Raw genomic sequence first — 20,945 nt, 5'->3', positions numbered from 1 at the left:
GTTCTTGAGGAAGGTCCTTAGTGTCCTGTTGACTTTGTATAGCGCCAGACATTCACAGATCCACGTGTGCGGCATTGAGTCATAGGCTTTCCTGTAGTCAATCCAGGCTGTGCTCAGATTGGTCTGTCTAGACCTTGAGTCTTGGGCGACTGCTCTATCTATGAGTTAACTGGTGTTTTGAGCCTCTGGTGTTGTTCCCAATGCCCTTCTGAGCTGTGCTCATGTACTGGCCCATATCTCCATGGTCTGTAGCTTGGCAGCTATGATGCCTGATAGGACTTTCCATGTTGTGGGGAGGCAGGTTATTGGCCGGTAGTTGGCCGGTTCTGTCCCCTTGCAGGGGTCTTTCATGATCAGCACTGTCCTTTTCCTTGTGTTAGCCAGTTTGGTGTGGGAGCCTGCTGCTAGCAGCTGGTTCATCTGTGCTGCTAGGCGTTCATGCACTGCTGTTAGTTTCTTCTTTAGCCAGTAGGTGTGGATCATGTCTGGTCCAGGTGCTGTCCAGCTCTTCATGTTCTTTGACCCGCTGCTGGTGATGTCTTTTTTCTACTGTTTGGTGACTGGTTTCACTCTGTTGACACAAAGATGTGCTGTGCTCTGTGTCTTCAGCTCCTGCAGCCACTGTTGACACTTGGTGTATCGAGTTTCTCTTGGAGCTCCCATCACAGTCGACTTCCGGAGTAGATGTTCAGTTTCGTGCTGTCCATTAGGTGGGCTCTGTGTTATTGTGTTGTTGCAATCCGACTGTTGGGAGTACACCTTGGGATGGTTCCCTTGGAGAACTTGCAATTTACAAGGGCCTAACTCCATGCTTATCTCTAGTGTGATCTCCAAGGCTGTTGTAGCCAGTGCTGTAAGCCTTTGTAGCAGTCTGAGATAGGGCTTCAGATGGAGCCAGAGGCAAAAAAGTAAATTTTTTCAGTAAGCCCAAGTCTAATCCTCCTAATCAGTATACACACCGCTTCTGTAACAGCAGAGCCACCAGCTAGCAGACTAACTTACTGAAGAACATCCCGAGTCGAGAAGACTTGATCTTAAACACAGTCAAAAGTCCTGCAGGACTTTGAGAACAGTGGCATCAGCAATCTACCATAAACAGAAACTTGTCCTTTTCCCATGGGTACAATCACAGAAGTGTATCCAGCATCTGCTCAGGAATTACAGCTGGACACACTGTAGCGACATGTTCCACCAGTTCATTGGTATGAAGAAATGTAATTGGGTAGTAGGATTGTGATGAGGGCCCTTATTGTTGCAGATCTTCTAACATAATATTTCTGATGGGTACTTCTCCACTGAGCCTTGCGTAATGCATACACACTCGAGGATTGACTGTAGCTAGTGCTTCCATGAATCTCTATCCCTCAATCAGCTGCTTGTCTGCTCCTGCAATAACCTGCCTCAGGGCTACATGTGAAAGTTGAATTTCAGCCCTGGGTCATAGCGTGTGGGCCCGCACATGCTTTCACTGTTGCTCTCCAAGCTTAACTTGGAGTTCTGGGATTAATGTGGATTGGTCAATTCTCAAGCATGTTGAGAGCCTTCTCTTTTACCAGTTTAGGGTTGTGGTATACTAGCTAGTGATATAGGTTGATGTAGCAGTCGTTCATTTATGTCCCATGTACTGAAGGTCTTATTAGTTATTTATATAGGCATCCCTATAACAGATCTGAGGTCTCTCTAAGTTGTGATGTAGGAAAGCCTTCCATCCAATCAGTTCTACGTTGGTATCATCCTTCCCCATGAATTGTTCCAGTAGCCTACTTATCGTCCAGAATTGTCAAATGGAGTGACCTCAAGACAGGCTCGACAGGACCTTTGTCCAGAGTGCACGGCCGGCGGGACTACTACAGGAATAGTTAGGTCGGCTCACTGCAGAAGTTGTAGCCACTCAAGCGCATCTGGTGTCTGTGGCGCATAATCAAAGTCAAGGGATGCACATCCACTTGACTTCCCAAGAAGTTGATGGGAAACTAGGATGAACAAACGATTGAAAGTCATCTCCCCCCCATAGAAGCGAGCTTGCTTCTTGCCGTATACGAATGGTGTATCCATAAGCCCATCTGGCAGATATATCCAGGATTGGACTACGGGTACAGTTCCTTGTTGGCAACTAATGGCTTCAGCTTCACCTCCTCTACAGCCAGTGGAATGCCACTCAGGTTGCTGGAATATGTCAACAGAATGACCTCGACCTACATGAACTCTTACGACTATGGATTATCTCAACACCTAGATTAGTCATGACTTCAAGGCAATGTAGGATATGAACGAGACAGATCGACTCCATCAATTCCACCTGAACGCGTTTCTACCAGTGAGTGATTCACTGGCTTCTCTGCTGTTCGGCATGGAGCTTAAAGCCCCTCAGTGTGGCAGTAATCCTGAAGAGAGGATAGTAGTTCCAAGCACTTCATGGGGTGGAACCTATCAGCCACGCTTCACATAGTGAGCCAGACATACCTGACCAAGCCTACAAGACTTGAGTCCTTCGCATCCACATGGAAACCCACCAGACTGAGGATCTATCGGGCAAGGAAGACATGCAACCCTCATCGCGGCTCGTATCAAGTTGAAAGGATAAGACAGGTAGTCCAGAACTATTAGCTCAGTGGGTGAGAAGCTACCAGCGGGACATGGACATTACAGATCCTCACTGCTACAATGGATATGTTGCCCTGCCGGTCACATCAGATACCCTGCCGGTATGTGCCGGCTGGCCAAGTGAGGACGGATGGCTGCATCAAGCCTTCATGTGAAAGACAGGACCTGGAAGGGAGCTATCCTGAGTGGGATCTGTGCAAAGTGTCCCGCCATCAGATACGCCCTCGGTTCCTCCAACACAAGTGCTGTCACATGGAGGCTGCCTCCAATGTGACAACCGTCCAAATGTCACAACACCCCAGAACGACGTAGACGTGTATACCAGCGGTGAGAAGAAGAGCGGAGGCGGGGCTTGAGTGAGCGTCAACGGCCACTGTCCTGGATGAAACCCGGAAACATCCAGGAGTACATCAGTAAGATGGCCCCCAAAGATGAGCTGCTGAGAGAATGCCTGAGGGCTCAGCAGCAGACATGGAGACTATGAAGACCAAGCAGAAGAAGTGCCAATGGCAAGAAACAAGACCCTTCATGGGATGTACCATCGACAGATTAGCTGAGGTGGCTGACATTGGAAAATCCTACCAGTGGCCTGGAAAGGGCTGGACTTAAAAGACAGCACTGAGCACTGATCATAGCAGCACAGGAACAGGCACTGAGCACCAGATCCATTGATGAGCACAGGGTACTCTTACCACACTAGAGAGGACCCCAAGGTGCAGACTGTTGCAGAGAGCCTCAGAGACAGTCCAACACATAGTGGCCAGGATGTAAGATGCAGGCAGGAACAGCATACACTGAACGGCCTGGATCTGTTGGAGCCACTCCACCACGTTAGGAGTCACAGCCCGAGGGCTCTACCACCACTGGGACCACTTTGGCCTTCACTTTCCACATCCTCTCTAGTTCCCTTTCAGGCCCTGGTACTTCTCCAGCTTCTCATATTCCTTCTTCCTGATGTTGCTGTCACTTGGCACTGCTATATCTATCACCACCGCTGTCTTCTGCTCCTTGTCTATTTCCACGATGTCTGGTTGATTGGCCAGTACCTGCCTGTCCGTCTGTCTGGAAGTCCACAGAATCTTAGCCCTGCTATTCTCCACAACCTTCTGTGGAATCTCCCATCTGGTCTTGGGAGGGTCTAGCCATACGCTGTGCAGATGTCCTGTACCAATGCCAGCCACTTGGTTGTGCCGTTCATGTATGCCTTCCTGCCTGCATCTTACATCCTGCCACTATGTGTTGGATTGTCTCTGAGGCCTCTCTGCACAGTCTGCACCTTGGGTCCTCTCTAGGTGGTAGACCCCGCTTCAATGGATCGGTGCTCAGTCCTGTTCCTGTTTCGCTGCTATTGATCCCCACCCCACCCTGCTCGTCTGTCTTTGTCCAGCCCTTTCCAGCCACTGGTGGATTTCCAGTCAGCCACCTCGCTATCTGTCGGTACATCCATGCAGGGTCTTGTTTCCATGGCACTTCTTCTGCTTGGTCTTTCTCCATGTCTGCTGCTGCCTCGGCATTCTCTCAGCAGCTCATCTTTGGGGGCCATCTTACTGATGTACTCCTGGTTCCGGGTTTCGTCAGGACAGTGGCTTGACGCTCACCAAGCCCCGCCTCCTTCTTTCCGGCTGGTATACAGTCTCTGGGTGTCGGACTTGGGGTGGAAACCTCCGTGCATTGTGAGGAGCTTCCGGGTTTTCACATCGGCAGCCTCCATGTCCTCCTTGGCCAGCTCACTATACCGGCAGGGCGTATCCGTTGATGGCGCGGATCTTGTTCTTCCCACGAGCTGGCTCTTCAGGACCTGTCTTATCCTTTGTGATACTTGGATGTTGCGGTCTTCCTTGCCGCCCTCATCGTGGTTTCCATGTGACTGTGGGACGCCAGTACTTGTAGCTGGTCTGTATGTCTGCTCTGTGGCCCGCTGGTAGGTCCACCCCCATCAGTCCTTGCACTTACCCTTCCTCTCTTCACTACCATCCGGCCACACTTCTCCAGTCCAAATGACATCCCGATATCCTCACTGTAGATCCGCATCAGGTGACTAGCAAGCGCATATCTCGTTACATCTTAGCATCTTGATGTCATCCATGTAGAGGAGTTGGCTGATGTGTTCCACTCCTGAACCTGTACCCGTATCCAGTCCTATGATTATCTGGCTGAGGCACAGGAAACAATTATCCAGGAAAGATGAGGGTTTAGGTCAGACCCTGAAGGAAGCCACTCCACAGGGACCTGGCAAGAGACCTAGGCGTTGGCAGGAAAAAGCTACCCTGGGGGAAGGTTGTGCCCTCTCCCCTCCTAGCTTGCTGTAATCTAGAAAGGCCTCTGATGGCTGGGAAGCATTTTTAGTTGTTTTGCTTGATTTGAATCCTTTTGTGAGGATAAAGCCAGACCTGAGGAAAAGTCTTGCACCGAACTGTAGTTTGGGCTTTATTTTATCTTCCCCAGCTGGTGCATCTGCCCCTAACATACAGAATTATTCACATAATTTTAACTCGATGAAAGATTATATATGCTTTGCTATCAGTTGGTATCTACCATATACACATTCATAAGCTGAATATTTTTGGTAAAACAAAAGACGCATCAAAGAGCAGGGGTCGGCTTATAGACGGGTCTACACCAAAATTTGATCGTTTTAAACTTTATGGAATCATTTAAATATCTAATATATTATTGTTTTGTTACCTGGAGCATCTGCAGACATGGAGCCCCTCAGCTCCCTGTGGCCGCGGTTCACCGTTCCCAGCCCATGAGAACTGCCACTTCCTGCAGCTCCCATGGGCTGGGAACAGTGAACCACAGCCACAGGGAGCTGAGGGGCTCCATGCCTGCAGATGCTCCAGGTAAACAAAACATCCTGACCCTCCATCAGCTTACTCTGATGGGCCGGGAGCCAAAGTTTTCCAATCCCCGAAATATACGGTCAGCATATGAAAGGGTCATACAGTTTTTGCTATTTTTACCTATCCATTTTGGGGGGGTTGGCTTATAAATGAACAGGCTAATGAACAAGTATATACAGCAATTCATTCTCTTGCTTTAAGATAACAGTTTAGAGGAAATGTTAATTAGGACAACAGCCTGAGACCAGTATTCTAGACTAGAGTACTATACAGTGGATAAGAAATACAACATTAACTTTGGAAATTGGACAATTCTGGTTTCATATTTGCAGAGTTGCACTATGTTCAATTTAAAGTTGCAAATATAAGCTTGCTTTCTCAAAGATCATGAGGTTCTTGAAATCAGCCTGTCTAACATGATCAAAATCTGTGGCTTGAGTCTCTCAATTTTGGGGTGGCAGATTCCAATGCTTGCTGCCTCTGGTGTCTGTTCTGGTTCTCACAGCCCCAAGTGAAAGATTCTGAACAGACTGGCAGAGCAGCTACATTCCAAGAGGAACATGATGGTGTGTTATATATTTTATTATATATTAGAAATTCAGAGTTAAACACATTAAGGTATGGAAATGCAGTTAGGGCATTGCAATAACCATAATTGTAGTGACACCATGAGGAAAAAATCTAATCAGTCTTTAAAAACAATTTAATCTGGATCCCCAAATACTAAATATCTTAATCATATTGTTATTGCATAGTGTTACTATAGGGTTGTTTGGATACACTAACTGTACCTTCTCCATACCTTAATGTGTCCTTTTTTACATTTAATCTTAACTCTTAATTTCCTGGTTATAATGTTTGATTTAGGAAGAATTATAGTAAGCCTTAATGTATTCTACACTAAATTAATTATGTGCACTATAATGTTCTGTTCCCATTCTTGGTAGGTAAATAGGCAGCTGAGAAAAACAATGGAATCAACCCATTTAGGAATAGCTATGTTTTACTTTTGGGGCATAGACTAATTCTCTGCTGATAAGAGTTGAATTTATTTGGAAGAAGAGAATGTGTGACTAAAGTGAATGGTGGAGAGGAAGTCTGACGGTGGCACTGAGCATAGTGAGTATTTACAAACTGGAATAAAATCCACACACTTACATAATGTTTATCTGGGTTGTACCTCTTTTGGTACGTAAACACACACACTTCCTTGATTCGACCATCTTGTCTAAGTGAATACGTTTTGGGAGAAAATGAGAGAATAGGCTCATCATTGGAAGGTAGGCCTGAAAAACGCAGCTGAGCCAGGTTGTGAATGAAGAATTTAAACTTTGTGGCAACACTTCCCAAACTGGATTCAATCAGCCTATAGAAGAGACAATAACTTCAAATGCTGGAGCACAATTACATATTCAGAGCACACATTCCAATTTTGTTAGTCAGCACCTTAGCTTCCAAATTCTAAAATATATCAAATCCTCACTGAGGTAAAAGGACATTATGTTTTGACAAAAAATGGTCACTGGTCCATTAACATGACAACATTTCTGCAAGCACCGGGATATCCAATACTCCAATTTTGCGTAAAGTTAAAGATTGAACAAGAAAGGTCGTCCAGAGTTTCTCAAGGCTGTATACATACCATATATTTCATTTATTTAGGTTAAATGATCAATGACCTATATACTGCAGGAGATCCAGTAGTTCACTCAGTGAAAACTGGATACAGTGAAAATATTTGTAATTAGATTTCTGAACTGTTTCCAAAACATGGCAACCTGCAGTTCCAGTAAGAGTTGTTCTTCACAACAATAAGAGGGTTCTGTTATAAGCATAAGTCCCAATTCTGAACCTTAGCGTCCAAAATGTGGGTGCCTGCATGAACCCTCCAAGCTTAATCACCAGCTTGGATCTGATAGCGCTGCCACCAGCCAGATTCCAGTGTCTGGCGCACTCTGGTCTCCCCAAAACCTTTCCTGGGAGACCCCAAGACTCAGATGCCATGAGTCTACAACAAAGGGAAATAACCCCCTCCCCTTGTCTCCTCTTTATTTCCTCCCAGGCTTCCCTTCTCTGGATGGCCCTGGACAATCACCCTATTTCAATTCCTTGAATTGCAAAACAGAGAGATCAAGTTTCTTTCACCCTCAGTCAGAGTCCCTGCAAAGGTAAGCTTTGCAGCTCTAACAAAGATTTCCCCCTCCCTGTCTTTCCCTGAGAGAGACCGTAACTCTGGCACAGAGATTCCTATTCCCCTGAGCCTCAACTAGAAGAGAAAATCCAACAAGTTTTAAAAAGAAAGCTTTATATAAAAAGAAAGAAAAAGACATAAAAATGTTCTCTGTATAAAGTTGACCATATACAGGGTTATTGGCTTAAAAGAAAAATGAACAGCCTTATTCAAAAAGAAATACAATTTAAAACATTCCAGCAAACTACACACATGTAAATACAAAAACAATATAAAAACCTATTGTCTTCTACCTTTGTACTTACACTTGGAAACAGAAGATTAGAAAATCTGAAGGTAGAGATCCTCTCTCAGAGCTAAGAGAGCACTAGAGCAGAGACACAGACAAAAGACACACACCCAAAAATTCCCTCCCTGAGCTTTGAAAAATCCGGTTTCCTGATTGGTCCTCTGGTCAGGTGTGTGGCTCCCTTTGTTAACCCTTTACAGGTAAAAGAAACATTAACTCGTAGCTATCTGTTTATGACAGGTTCCCACTGTAAACAGCTTTAGAAGAGAGTCATATCAGCTATGGAATCAATTAGGGAATATTTCCTCATGAATGTGAAAGTCAGCTTAACAGCTTTATTTAGCTCTCCATCAATCACTACTCCCAGCATTTTACGTATTAGAATATTCACTATTAAAAAAAAATCTAAGTAAAACAGGCTCAACATTTTAGCCCAACATTTAAGCATTTGAGAAAATGAAGTTCTGTACATCTCTCAATTAGTGGTAGATAACAGATTAGTATTTTATTTTATAATTATGATAATTTCAAGACTGCTGAACTTTTATAAGCTGTAAGTATTACAGTGTTTTAGTATCATAGTGCAGAGCTTCTAATAGAAAAAAAGTGGTGAGTTTATATATTTGGTTCTGTTTCACTTGTCACTTATTTAGTACCTTGTAAAGAAAATAGTAGCTTCTGCATCTGTAGTTTGGGCCTGAAGAGCATCTTGGACGTATTTTAAGTCTTGAACTCCAGTAAGTTCTGGTAAACCTGAAGAAAGCATCTACAGAAGACACAAGTTACTATTCTTACACTGGGAAGAATACCAAATCTATTTTTACATTTTACGGCCCCAAACTTGATTGGGGCATTGGGTACTACATTAAATACTAATGCTATTAACCAACAACTACTCCCATCACCACCACACTGTGTGGCAGTTAACATCAGAGTTGAAGAAACATTAGTTTTGGAATTCTTACTATTTAGCAGTTACTTTAGTTTTAGCTTCTGTAGTAAGAGGTAGGAATTTCATGCTATAATTTTATTTCCCATAGTGCAAAAACTAAGTAGTAAAAAATCTCAGTAACAAGTACCTCCAGTATTTCCACAGGAACACTACTAAATTTCTGGTTTGTAACAGCACATTTAGAAGTGATTCTAAAGTATAAATGCCAACAATTTAGGTTTTTTGTATAGACTGGATTTATCAGAGGCTTTAACTTCCTAGGAGTAACATTACTCAAATCCACAGTTAAACTACAAGAAAATTATGTGCAATAAAAACTATTACCAGTGAAAGCAGGTTAAGAAAGAGGTTTGCATATTTCCTGATCAAATTGTAAGCTTGGCAGCAGAGATCCACAAACAATTGAAAACGAATAGTAGGTTTTTCACCACCATTAATGACATAAGCCATATCTGATGTTAGCACAAAAGGAGCCCGATCCCTGTTTAAAAAAACAAAATACAGAGTTTATTAAAATGACTGTTTCTTGGACTTTCATGCACTTTTAGTTGCAATTTGTTAAATGTAACTACTCCTCAAACAGTATTTTTCCAAGAGCTTGAACTACAAGCATTAATCAAATCACTGCACTTGCAGGGAGCAGGTCAGTCTCACTTGCACGGTATGATCCATTCTTGCTAATTCTAATATTACAGCCATGATTTCAAAGGGAAGAATATTCTTAAAGAAATCATATTTAATAATGCATGAATACGAAGTTTTCCTCTGTGACCAGGTAACATCAGAAAATAATTTCCAGCCAAAAAAGCTTTAAGATTGATTTGCATTTACAACTTTAACCTATTATATTTGAAAACATCCAAACACCAAGGAATTAAAGTTAAGTTCAAGTGCCTGTTCATGTCAATTTCAATCAGGTGTGTGACAACATGTACACAGTCGTCAGAAAGTTCTCCCGTAGCAGCTCCCGTCAGGCGTCCCCAAGAGTGGTGCCTTCATGGCGCTGGATATAGGACCCTGCCGACCCCCCGTCTCCTCAGTTCCTTCTTACTGCCAGTGATGGTCATTGGAACTGCGATTGCTTGCCTAGCAAGTGCTTCCCTTACTGTTCTTTCCATAGTGTAGTTAGCAGATAGTGTATATAGTAAGGTTTGGAAGCAGGGTTTTCCCAATCCCTAACCCCCGGCTTGGGCTCCGGGACATGCCATGAGCCCAAGGCTTTAAACCCTGTGGAACCTGCAGTAAACCTATGCCAACAAGTGACCCTCATGATTCGTGTCTGAATTGTCTAGGGAAGGCGCACCAGACACGATTTGCAGGGCTTTCCACCCCAGAAGAGGAGCGAGATTTCCAACAAACAGTAGCTCATGGAATCTGCTCTTCATCCTCAGTCTGCTGCGGACCACCAGGACCCGGCACCGAGCGTGTCCATATAGAGTGCCCTGGCATTGATACGTGACATGGTGCCAAGGAAGGACTCTAGTCTAAGAGATCCTCAGCACCGGAGCTCTCTGGCACCGCACGTTAAGGAGACAACCCGGCACTCCATACTAATACCGAATATCATCCAGCGCATAATGATCCATCCATCCAAACATGAATTCTATTCCTCTTCACCTTATCAACTCATCCTCCATATATATTATAGGAATATGTTCATTCACCATTGGTCTGTGACCCAGATAGTGCACTTTACTTCAACACTCTAGAAGTAGATAGCAGATAATACCCTTGGGTCCTCTTTCAACTCCTGATAAAGCTTAGGGTACTCCATCATGCAATATATAATTGTATGCCCTCCAAAACAGCATATAGAAGTATGCCATGTTACACACAGATATTCCTTGGTGATCATAGCTATGACATGGTAGCTGGGGTCATCAGGTCAGAGTTAGAGTTCCCTCAAACAATCTCAACATTTAAAAAAGCTACACTAACCTCATCTTAGAATATCCTGGTTCCAAAATGTTTGCTTTATAGCAGCTTTCTTAGGTTTTTCACTGATTTGTGCAAAGCTCTTTTGGTCCAGGAAATTCATTTAAAAAATAAAATCCTTAAGGGAAAAAAAAGTGATATTCCTGAAAGTATAGAAATGAAATGTCAGAGGACAGTTGTGCCAATTAGCACATTTGGGTCTTCCAAATGCTGGAATAGTAACAGAACTACTTTAAAGCTACACTTGTGCATCTAGTTTTTAAATGCACAGAACATCTCTAGTATGTAGGAGCAGCTTTCACATCTTGGCGTTCAAGCAGACTTGTAGCTACCAAATCTGAGGGCCAGGGGGAGACTGGAGAGACTTTGCAGAAGCACAGTAGTCTACAATGAGAATCCAAAATGGATTTTGGAAATTGGGTGGTTCAACCTAAAAGAACAGGTACTTACCTTGCAGTCAATGATTTTTCTAGATGGTGTATGCATGTGGGTCCCATCCATGGTGCACTTGTGCCTTCTGCGCAGGAGTTAAGCAAGTTCTTTAGCAGTGTCCACTAGGTGTCATGGATATTATTTATGTGCGCTCTTGCTCCCTCACCCAAGAGCATAAAGGGAGGGGTGACCCCAACTGCTACTCAATTTCTTGTGTCTCCCAGAGTCCCAATGATAAGACTGAGCTGCAGGAATGGAGGGTGGGTCGTGGGATCCACATACACAGAACATCTTGAAGAATCAGTTACTATAAGGTGAGTAACCATTCTTTCATCTTTGAGCTCCTGTGCATGTGGATCCCACTTACTATAATAAGTCAGCAGTTTGATTCTTTGGAGGTGAGCTCTAGGAGGTTATCTGAACGAAGATTGGAGAACAGCTCTTCTCTAAAGAGTAAGGTCCACTGAGTGTGGGAACCAATAACCAGAGTTGCTCTACATATTTCAATCAGTGGAAACCTGCTGACGTAAAGTGGTCTGCCCTGAGCCTTTTACCATATTCCACAAACAACCTAAGCTTCTTCCTCAATGGTCTTGTTTTGGTAATACAAGAGGGCTCTGACATCCAAAGTGTGAAGTTTTGTTTTAATTACGCAGGAGAAGCAAGAGTCATAGGATAGAAAACTGGTAAGTGAATATACTTGTTAATGTGAAAATCCTGTATTAACTTGGGTATGAATTTGGGATGAGATCTTAATGAAAAAGCATATGGTGGGTAGACATGACAGCTTGGATTTAGCTAACTCTGGGGGCTGAAGTAATAGCCACTAGAAACACCACTTTCATGGATAAATGATGAATAAAACAAGATATGCAATGTCTTTTTGAGTCTTAAAGCCATAAACCCTAAACTCAAAATGCCAAGGAGGCGGCATTTTTCTAACTCATGGAAAAAGGAGATATAAACCTTTTAGGGGTCTGATGACCGATTTGGGGGGGGGGGGGGAATGAAGATCCTTGTCACAAGGTGAATTCACTACTGGTGGTGCCTCCTCTTGGCCATCCTGTGAATTAGCTCTGCCAGGTGCTGCACCCTCCTCCAGCAGTGTCTCCTCTCTCACTCCAGGAACTGCAGCCTCTTTTTTGTGACTTGGCCCTCTGGCTAGGTCACTATTGTGGTTTTCCTTTCTGGGGAGGGAAGTCTTTTCCCAAACAGGCTCAGGCAGTCTTCTTATGCACTGACCTGCTGGTGCCGCTTCCCCAGTGACTGGTTAGGAAACTCAGGCCCACTCTCTACTCAGGTTCTGGTTCCGGGGCCCTCTAGTCAGCAATCAAGGTCTGTTCCACCTTGTACCATGCTGCATTTTCCCTGAGCCCTTTCCAAATTTTCTGGTTCTCCCTTCTCTGGGTCTGCCAGTTTTACTGTTCCCTCCTTCCAGGGAAGGACTCCAGCTGCCACATGCTTCTCCCTCTTCCCATGTGTGACTGTCTTCAAGTGGAATTACTCTTTTTTGCAACAGGCAAGATTTAAAATCCAGTAAGCGTGGTTGAGGCATCATGGCTAAAACCCAGAGTTTTTTTTTTTTCCTTTGAAGCCAAGAGGCAATAAAAGAAAATATAAAAAAACTAACTCTCTCCTAAACTACAGTCTAAAAAACTGTAATAAAGGAACACTCAGAAGTTCCAACTCTCTGCCAGGATGGTCAGAAGGAACTGACTGGTAGTTGGTCATCCTGCCCTTTATGGTCTTGTGTGGGGAAATGGAAGAGCATGTCCGACCTCTAGTGGACACTACTAGAGAAAGCTTTCTGCATTCCTGTGCAGAAGGCACAAGTGCACCACGAGTGGGACCCACATACAGAGGAGCTCAATGAAGACAATACTAAGTTCACATTGAGGACAGTGATAACAAAAATTCAGATGTTTAATCGTGTGAGGAAAAATGCAAAAGGGAAGTTGCCTGCATTCTCAAATGCTAAACTGTAGAAGATACCTTTTAAAACTACCAAACGTCTGTGCATGGCCCAAAAACTTTCCAAAGTCAATATGGAACATATGTCCTGTGCTTCGAAGCATTATGTTATCATTGTGACGGTCACAGATTCCCAATACGTAGGTGGCTACACAGCATCCTGCACAAGAATAGATGAAGTTTTCTGAAGCCTGAAATTAGCAAAAAGTAATGAGATCAGAATGAATCTACCAATGGGAAAAATGTACTTCAGTTTATCATTCAGAGTTCACTTTTTAACAGGGATGGAGCTCTGGGCAGCTGACAGTTCTTAAGTAAACTTCCCTCAGACTACTTGGGAAGCTATTCATTTAGGAAAAAATTCTGTATGCTGTACTGCTAAGAGGAGAGGCAACTTGTTTGGTTTGGTGGGTGAGAAGGCAGACAAAAGGCTGTTCAGAGATAAAGTACAAGTAAAGGCTAAAGACATTTGTTTACAAATCTGCATACCCCTGCCTGGTAAAGATGAAATGTTACATCCAAAGGAGAAACAGCATGAGAAGGGGCCATATTTTCTAACTCAAGGTTAAAACTGAGACCTGTTCTACACTATTGAGTTAGATCAACATAAGGCAGCTTACATCAACCTACTTTTGTCAGTGCCTACACTACAATGCAGATTCCACTGAAGTAAATCCTCCGCTACATTACCATAACTTCAGCTTCACGCAAGGCACAGCGCTTATGCTGAAATAGTTAGGGTGATGTACTGTCCATGTAGACACTGTTACTTACATCACCTGTTAGCTGGAACCCTCCTCCACACCCTTGGCTCTTACAGCCAGAGCTGTCAGCCAGTTTGGACCATCAGAGCCAGAGGTGTGGGGCCTCAGCTGTGAGCCCCAGGATTGCTGGGATCCAGCTGTCAGTGTCCCACAATGCCCCACACACTTGGCGGAGGACATGCACCGCCGACTGAAAGAGCAAGTATGGACATGAATCACTGCTTCACCGCTACTTTTAATTTTGGAATGAAATTTTTCCTACATTTAGAAGGCATTTCCATAGATATTTCTGAAATGAAACATTAAACTGTCGTTTGCAAAAGACTCCTTTACAATCCTACAGTCAATTTTGATTTCTTTTCTGAAATATATACCATACAGAAAATTCAACTTCCTGAATAGCTTAAAACAAATTGTTAGAAAACTTATTTAGTGGCAGAATCAGAATAAGAGTTGTATTCTCCTGTAACTTGAAATGTTTACCATTTTGAAGGAAGACTATGGAAATTACCTTTTCATATTCGTCCTCTGTAGGATTATACTTTCGCAGCCATTCTGCAAGTGGCTTGTCTTTAAAAGATCCTGTCACTCCATATTCCACTTGGATTTTCCTAAGTGTATCTGAAGCAGGAACAAGCTCCACCAATCCTATATATAAAAATTAAGTTGTGTATTATATATAGAGAGGGAGAGAACACACATGAGACTACTGCTCTGGTTTAAATCTTGTTTTTACATTATATTTTCCACTACGTCTCATTTGGTATGAAGTATCTTGAAGACATTTGATTTTAAAATGTAGAGCCCAATCCCAGTCTCAAGCAGTGAAAAAATATTTGTGAACTTTGTTAGTCTGCTAAACCTCTCTGCAGGCAATTTTACAATGTATACTACAAAAAATATGTAGCTAAATTAGGCGTGTGTTATTACTACAATCAGTTAAGGTTTGTGCAATATTCTAAGTAACTCCTACTTTGATTTAAAAAATCATCAGCTGGTTAAATATACAGTTTGTGTAAAACTAGTATTGGTTATAATCATTACTTAATGACTGTAAAACATCTCACATGCACTCATAAGTAATTTAGATGACTAACTAGTATAAGTGAAGCTCTGGAGTAGAAGAGGCTTTAAGTTGACTTATTTCTAGAGCAACACAGAACACTCAATATGTGGTGCTACAAGGGGCCTTATTTAGGAGAAAGTGGCTATTAAAAAAGAAAATTCCTTCAGCTAAACGACAAATCCGTATTTGGATAGTAGGTTTTTTTGTTTTGTGGAGGAGGGGAAGTAGCAGACAAATCTGTAGCAGATCTTCCATTTTTGTTCATTACACTGAAAGTACTTTAAAAAATACTTTAAACAGACTGTCAAGAAAAAAAGAGGCATTACATGGTTTGCCAGTCTAGTGCATAGTTTTGGAATGTACAGAAGAAATGCTTTCTGTACATTCCAAAAGCAAAGCTTCTGTATTCAAAAAGCAATTTATTCTCAGCCACATTTATCTGGATGTTAATATTTATAGTACCTAAAGTTGTCATTTGTGCTTTTGTGAGTGCCTCTGGCTCAGACCCAGCTGACTTCAAAGAGAGTTACAGGTTCTCAGTGCTGCTCAAGATCAGGCCCACAATGCATTAGTCAATTGCCTGTGAAGGACACCTTCCACTGTTTAAGCTCCAAGGCATTTAATGTATTGTGAATCAAATCCAGTCAGAACAAGTGTTGAAGAAAAGGCTGCCTCATTCCTGTTTAAACACAGTATGTGGTGCAAAATTTATTGGATTTTTAAAATTTTCCTTTTTAAAAGCTGAAAGTATTAATATAGGTACACAAGTACTGATTTTAACTTAACCGTCTCCCTGTGAGTTTGCTCATCTTTGCTGATGGACTGATGTGATGTAGTGGCCTCAAACATTTTAGCAGTTCAATTTTGATCTCAACAGATCTCTGAAATTATATGGGGTGCCAGAATTAGCATTGCTCCTGTATTCCATCCTTCTCAGTTCTGTTTTTCTCCACTGCATCTAATTTGTTTTCTCTTTCATTTCCACGTATCTTTTTTGTTCCACTGATCTTTACCTGTAAGGATCACTGAGGAGCTCAGTGGTCAAGAGCAGAAGCGTATATCCAACAAAATGGAATCAAAGTACTGGGTGATTCCAATCAGTTTTGTTTCACAATACTATTACACTGGTAAAGCACTCTTGCTCAAGTGCTGAGTTTCCTTCTGGGGGTCTACTCCTAACATTCATTGTTACATACATCTGCCATTCATGAGAAACCGGTGGGTTTTTAACTGATTGAAGCGTGATGCCAAGAATGTGTTGTAGAGCCCTTTACGAGGAGAAGTGCAGGAATACATGGGGCAGTGTCTATCTGGCTACTGCACCTCGATCTTTTCCAGTTGAGAGGCACTTGAAGATAACCATCCGCAGGTCCAGTCCCTCTTGCAGCCAGATTTTGTCCATAATCTTTATCATTTGTAAAGCCAACATATCTTGTCGCAGATCTTCTCCGACCTTAAATAAAAATAAGCAGAGAAAGCATACTTTGAACAATGAACTAGACAGATATCCCCAGTAAGACAAACCATACTTTTCTTCTTAAATTGCGAATGACTTATTTCCTTTGGTGCAGAGAAAGCGTAAAATGGGCCACAATGAAGCTTGTATAAACTGAAAATTGGCATTTTATATATACACACAATATACTCAGCCATCTCAGTTAGCCCTTGAGATACTCTTTGAAAGATGGACATAGTATTTTTCTTTTTACACGTTACACTTTCACTCCAAGAAGGGGAGGAGAGGTCAGCTTGTCTAATGGTTAGAGTACTAGACTCGGCCTTGGGAAACAGATTCAATTTCTAGCTCCACTATGGACAGGGTGTGACTTTGGGAAAGTCACTTAGTGTGTATCTGCCTCAATTTCCCATCTGTAAAAGGGGAAATAATACTGCCCTACCTCACGGGTGTTGAAGATAAACACATTAAAGATTGTGGAGCACTAAGATATGACCACGATGGGAGCCATATAAGTATAAAGAAGTTTTCAACCTTCTACAAATGTGAACCACTCTTGTGACATTAGCTATTTCATTCATCCAATTAAGTCAGTCAGTTTCTAAATATAGAGAGAAGACTCAAGATGCAGCTAATAGCCTGTAGATCCATCGCAAAGCTAGCTAGTTTTGTTGGCATTAGTTATCACAACCCCATCTCTTTCCTCCAGTAGAACAGGGGGGGAAAAAACCAAAAACTTACTTTAAACATAACATTAATTTCTTCTCCCAGAGGATCTGCATTCACCAATGTGACTTTTAGTGGTACTGCATTAGAATTGAAGAAGGAACATGCCTGCAAGTACATGATAGTTTAATCCTTAGAAGGATAATGACTGAACTTTTTTGGCTTAGAAATCAAATAGAATGTTAATAGTTTGCAGAGAGATAGTTTAAAATTGCTAGCATGTCAGACAGTTACTAATATTTGGAATGTTTGCACACTCTATAACAATGCAAGTTCTGAGATGGATGAGGTGGCGATATATCACAAAGCACTCTCTAGATTGTGTGGTCTCATACTCCCATTCCTGGGAGCATCACACAACCAATAACTAAATGTTGCTGCTTTTGTGAGACCAACAAGATTTTTAAATTGTGGTGTTGATATTTAATAGACTTACATCTGACATGCATATTTAAAAATAAGGTTAAAAATGTTTCATTGCCCCAGGATTCACCACACTATACACCTAACATCTTGGAATGGAGTTTAATCTTCCAATCACTATCTCTTGAATGCCCAGTTCTGACATGCCTGCTAGTTAACAGTAGTGACTACATTCCTCCTTTTGGTCATTCTGTCTCTTCCCTAACAATGTCTTATATGCTTGTATACAATCAATTGACATAGCATTTTATTCACATGTGTATTTTAATATGCAAGTATCACTAATATATTCCATAACTTGAAAGATATTTAAAAAAATCTTCGATAGGTTGTCTTCCTGGTTGGAATCATTACTTTCTCAGAAATCTGCACACCATCTCCCATTTCTCCTAAAATATGGTGGCAGGGCTGCAGAGAACTTTTTGGGGGTCTGACGCAAAATATGAAACTGAGGCCTCCCACCCTTCCAAAAAAACAACAAACACTGAGCGGAGATTGGGGTGTTGGAGAGTGCTTGTATCACACTAGTCTGGCAGCAGTGATTTCTGTCCCATGGGGCTGGCCCCAGCTCCCCGCTCTGGGTGTTGCAGCCTGGTACGCGGGGTCACAATGCCACTCAGCTTTTGGCCCAGCTGCCTATCACTCACAACGGAGAGGCCACCAGGCCAAATATCAGTGAGTGGTGCTGTGACTGTGTGCGCCAGGTTGCAATGCCACTTGTGCTACCCTTTTTGCCCTTTCCTCTTGGAGGCCTTGTATGATGGACAGGACAATTACCCTGACTTTGGTGGGATAAACATGCCCCAAAGAAAACAAGTCCATGTCTCTCCATATGTGCTATCACAGCAGCTTAGACAGTCTGGACACTTTAAACAAAGTCCCTAGATCTGAACATCTCTGGGCTAGAGGCAGAGCATTGGATTTACCGACTTTATTAGACAGAAAGTCAGTTTAGACAACCAGCAAATGGCGTAAGTCCATGCAGGTACTCAGGCTCTTTCACCAAGATGATTATGGACAATACATCTGCTTCCTTTGGGCAGGAACCCCTTGACTTATATTTATGAAATGTTTGTACATATGCCAGTATGCAAGATAGAAAATATCTTAACACAATATAAAGAAAGAATAAAAAATGGACCGACATTCTAACTGAAGAAGCTATTCAAAGTTGGATTTACTGCTGTCTCTGAACTGTAAATTTGAGATCTGAAGAGAATACAAGTTCGGAGCTTTCCCATATCTCAGTTTCTTACTTTCTATTGATTACATAGTATAGTTCCTTCAATTCCCCTTCTCCACCAGGAACCTCATGGGGATTAGGACCAATGTTCAGTACATGCAAATTTGTTTTGGTATCAATTTATTCAGAAGTTTTACAGCTTATTTCTCTGCCACACACCCATTAGAATCATATTACTGCTGCTGTCTCCTGGAAAATTCTAGTTTCTATTGGTTTCTGATTTAAGTGTCAGCAGAGTTGAGGCTTCTACAATTTGAGATACAGTTCCTCTTTTCACAGCATGGAATTCAAAACTCCAATATTTTCTTGTTCCAGACAGTCTGATTGCATTTATAACTTCAGCCTCATAAGGGAATGGGATTATAATCTTATTTTACAACTTTGGCATACATATTGTGTAATGCATAAGTGTTGTATTATTAAGCATACAAGACACTGTATGCAACTTATGCTTCAAAAGCTCTGAAGACTGTCAGAGCTTGCATATGTTTTTCCAACTTCGTGTTCACTAACCTTCCCAGCTGCATAAAAACTCTTATTTTAAAATAGAATCTTTGCCTCCCTAGCATGGAGAATCGGAGGAACACATCCAATCACACCCCTAGTTAGCTCCATTCCACAATATATCCGTCAAAATATTTTAGTCTTGTACATGTCCTTCTCCTTTGACCATTGCTGGAGGCTGTTTAACTTTTCCATTCACATGCTTTGAAACTTCCTCTGTTCTCACGCAATGTTTTTATGACTCATGTATGACCAGGTCCTTGCTGCTATGTAAGGAGAGCTCCACTAGGTTCTGATGAAGTAGCAAGTTAACTCAAACCTTGGTCTGGCTGTGTACCAAATATTTCCATAATCATTGTCTCTCTTCGCAACTAATTTAATTTTGTCTGGTTTTAAAGGCTATTTTAGAAAGATTCCCCACCAGTGTAACACTTTTCATATACATGATATATTCCTTTCTGCACACTGATTTTCAGGAATTACAAGCATGTAATGCTGATTTAAAAAAAAAGTCTTTCTATACTGTACCTTGACATTTAATTCTTTTGCCACAAGGCTGGGATTGAGAGGCAAACGGCATTTGTTCTTCATGAAAAAGGACTGTACACGTTCCATACCACTTTGCAGGACAACCTGAGAGCAAAAAAATTAAAATGCAGAACTGACATTAATCCATTAAAATACCTACAGGGAAATTTTTGACAAGCAAAATAATTATGCAGAACAGCAGAGCCAATGCCCTAATTCCTGAAAAGTGCCATGGGATTTTACGTTACCACAGTCATAACATCTATTTTACTTCTCATCCAAAAAACACTATAACCCCACCAGTACAGCCCTAATGCCATGCTAGTGAAATTTTTCAGTGCTGAATCTATAAAATTATAAATTTGCATTAACAGCCTATCAACAGGGCCCCATATATTATGAGAGAATGGGGCCAAATTCTATAACATCAATTTCATTGCCAATTCCTTTCCTCCCATCATAACCATTCCTCCCACACAGCTACAGCTAGCAGTTGAAGATTAGTCATTGACAAAAGTGTGTTTTTCCCCTCTCTCTTTTACATGCACAATTATTCTGTTGACAAAACATTTAACATCTTACTATACTTTTATACAGTGATTATTTAATGTTGAGGCTGAATACATTTACTTTGAAATTCAAATCAGTTGTATCCCTCTAACACATAATATTAAAAAGTTAAGCATACGCACCTGCCTAGCAGATCCACTTGTTTGTTTTACTTTTTCTGCTACCACTCCCAAAAGCTGTACCAGTCTGGTCTGTTTCTCCAGCTCTTCCCTCAGCCCTTTCCCACAGATTGAGAGGAAGGCACCAAGAATATGCTCATACCTTACCCCAAATTTTGCATCATGTAAGGTATCCTTCAGAAGCCTGAAATAGCAGGTATTTAAGTTAGTAGTTTTCCCTACAAACCAATATTTCCCCTCTAAAGCATTCAGTAGTAAGCCTTTTTTAAGAAGTCTGTTACACAACACTGCACAGACATACATTACTTGCTGTAAATCAGTAACACTCT

General features: G+C 42.0%; 1 protein-coding gene across 1 annotated transcript in view; it reads right to left on the bottom strand.

Annotated features, from left to right (window-relative positions):
- PIK3C2A (phosphatidylinositol-4-phosphate 3-kinase catalytic subunit type 2 alpha) overlaps positions 1–20,945 on the bottom strand; it is a 98,755-nt gene that overhangs the window by 9,425 nt on the left and 68,385 nt on the right. Inside the window, 9 exon segments of the mRNA XM_032799235.2 lie at positions 6,606–6,813; positions 8,584–8,693; positions 9,204–9,360; positions 13,239–13,408; positions 14,493–14,629; positions 16,371–16,500; positions 17,245–17,337; positions 19,928–20,032; positions 20,620–20,800. Coding sequence (XP_032655126.1) covers positions 6,606–6,813; positions 8,584–8,693; positions 9,204–9,360; positions 13,239–13,408; positions 14,493–14,629; positions 16,371–16,500; positions 17,245–17,337; positions 19,928–20,032; positions 20,620–20,800 — 1,291 coding nt within the window.

Source organism: Chelonoidis abingdonii, chromosome 4 (genome assembly GCF_003597395.2).
Source record: "Chelonoidis abingdonii isolate Lonesome George chromosome 4, CheloAbing_2.0, whole genome shotgun sequence".
NCBI classification, from domain to species: Eukaryota; Metazoa; Chordata; order Testudines; family Testudinidae; genus Chelonoidis; species Chelonoidis abingdonii.
This window is presented reverse-complemented; position numbering and strand designations above follow the sequence as displayed.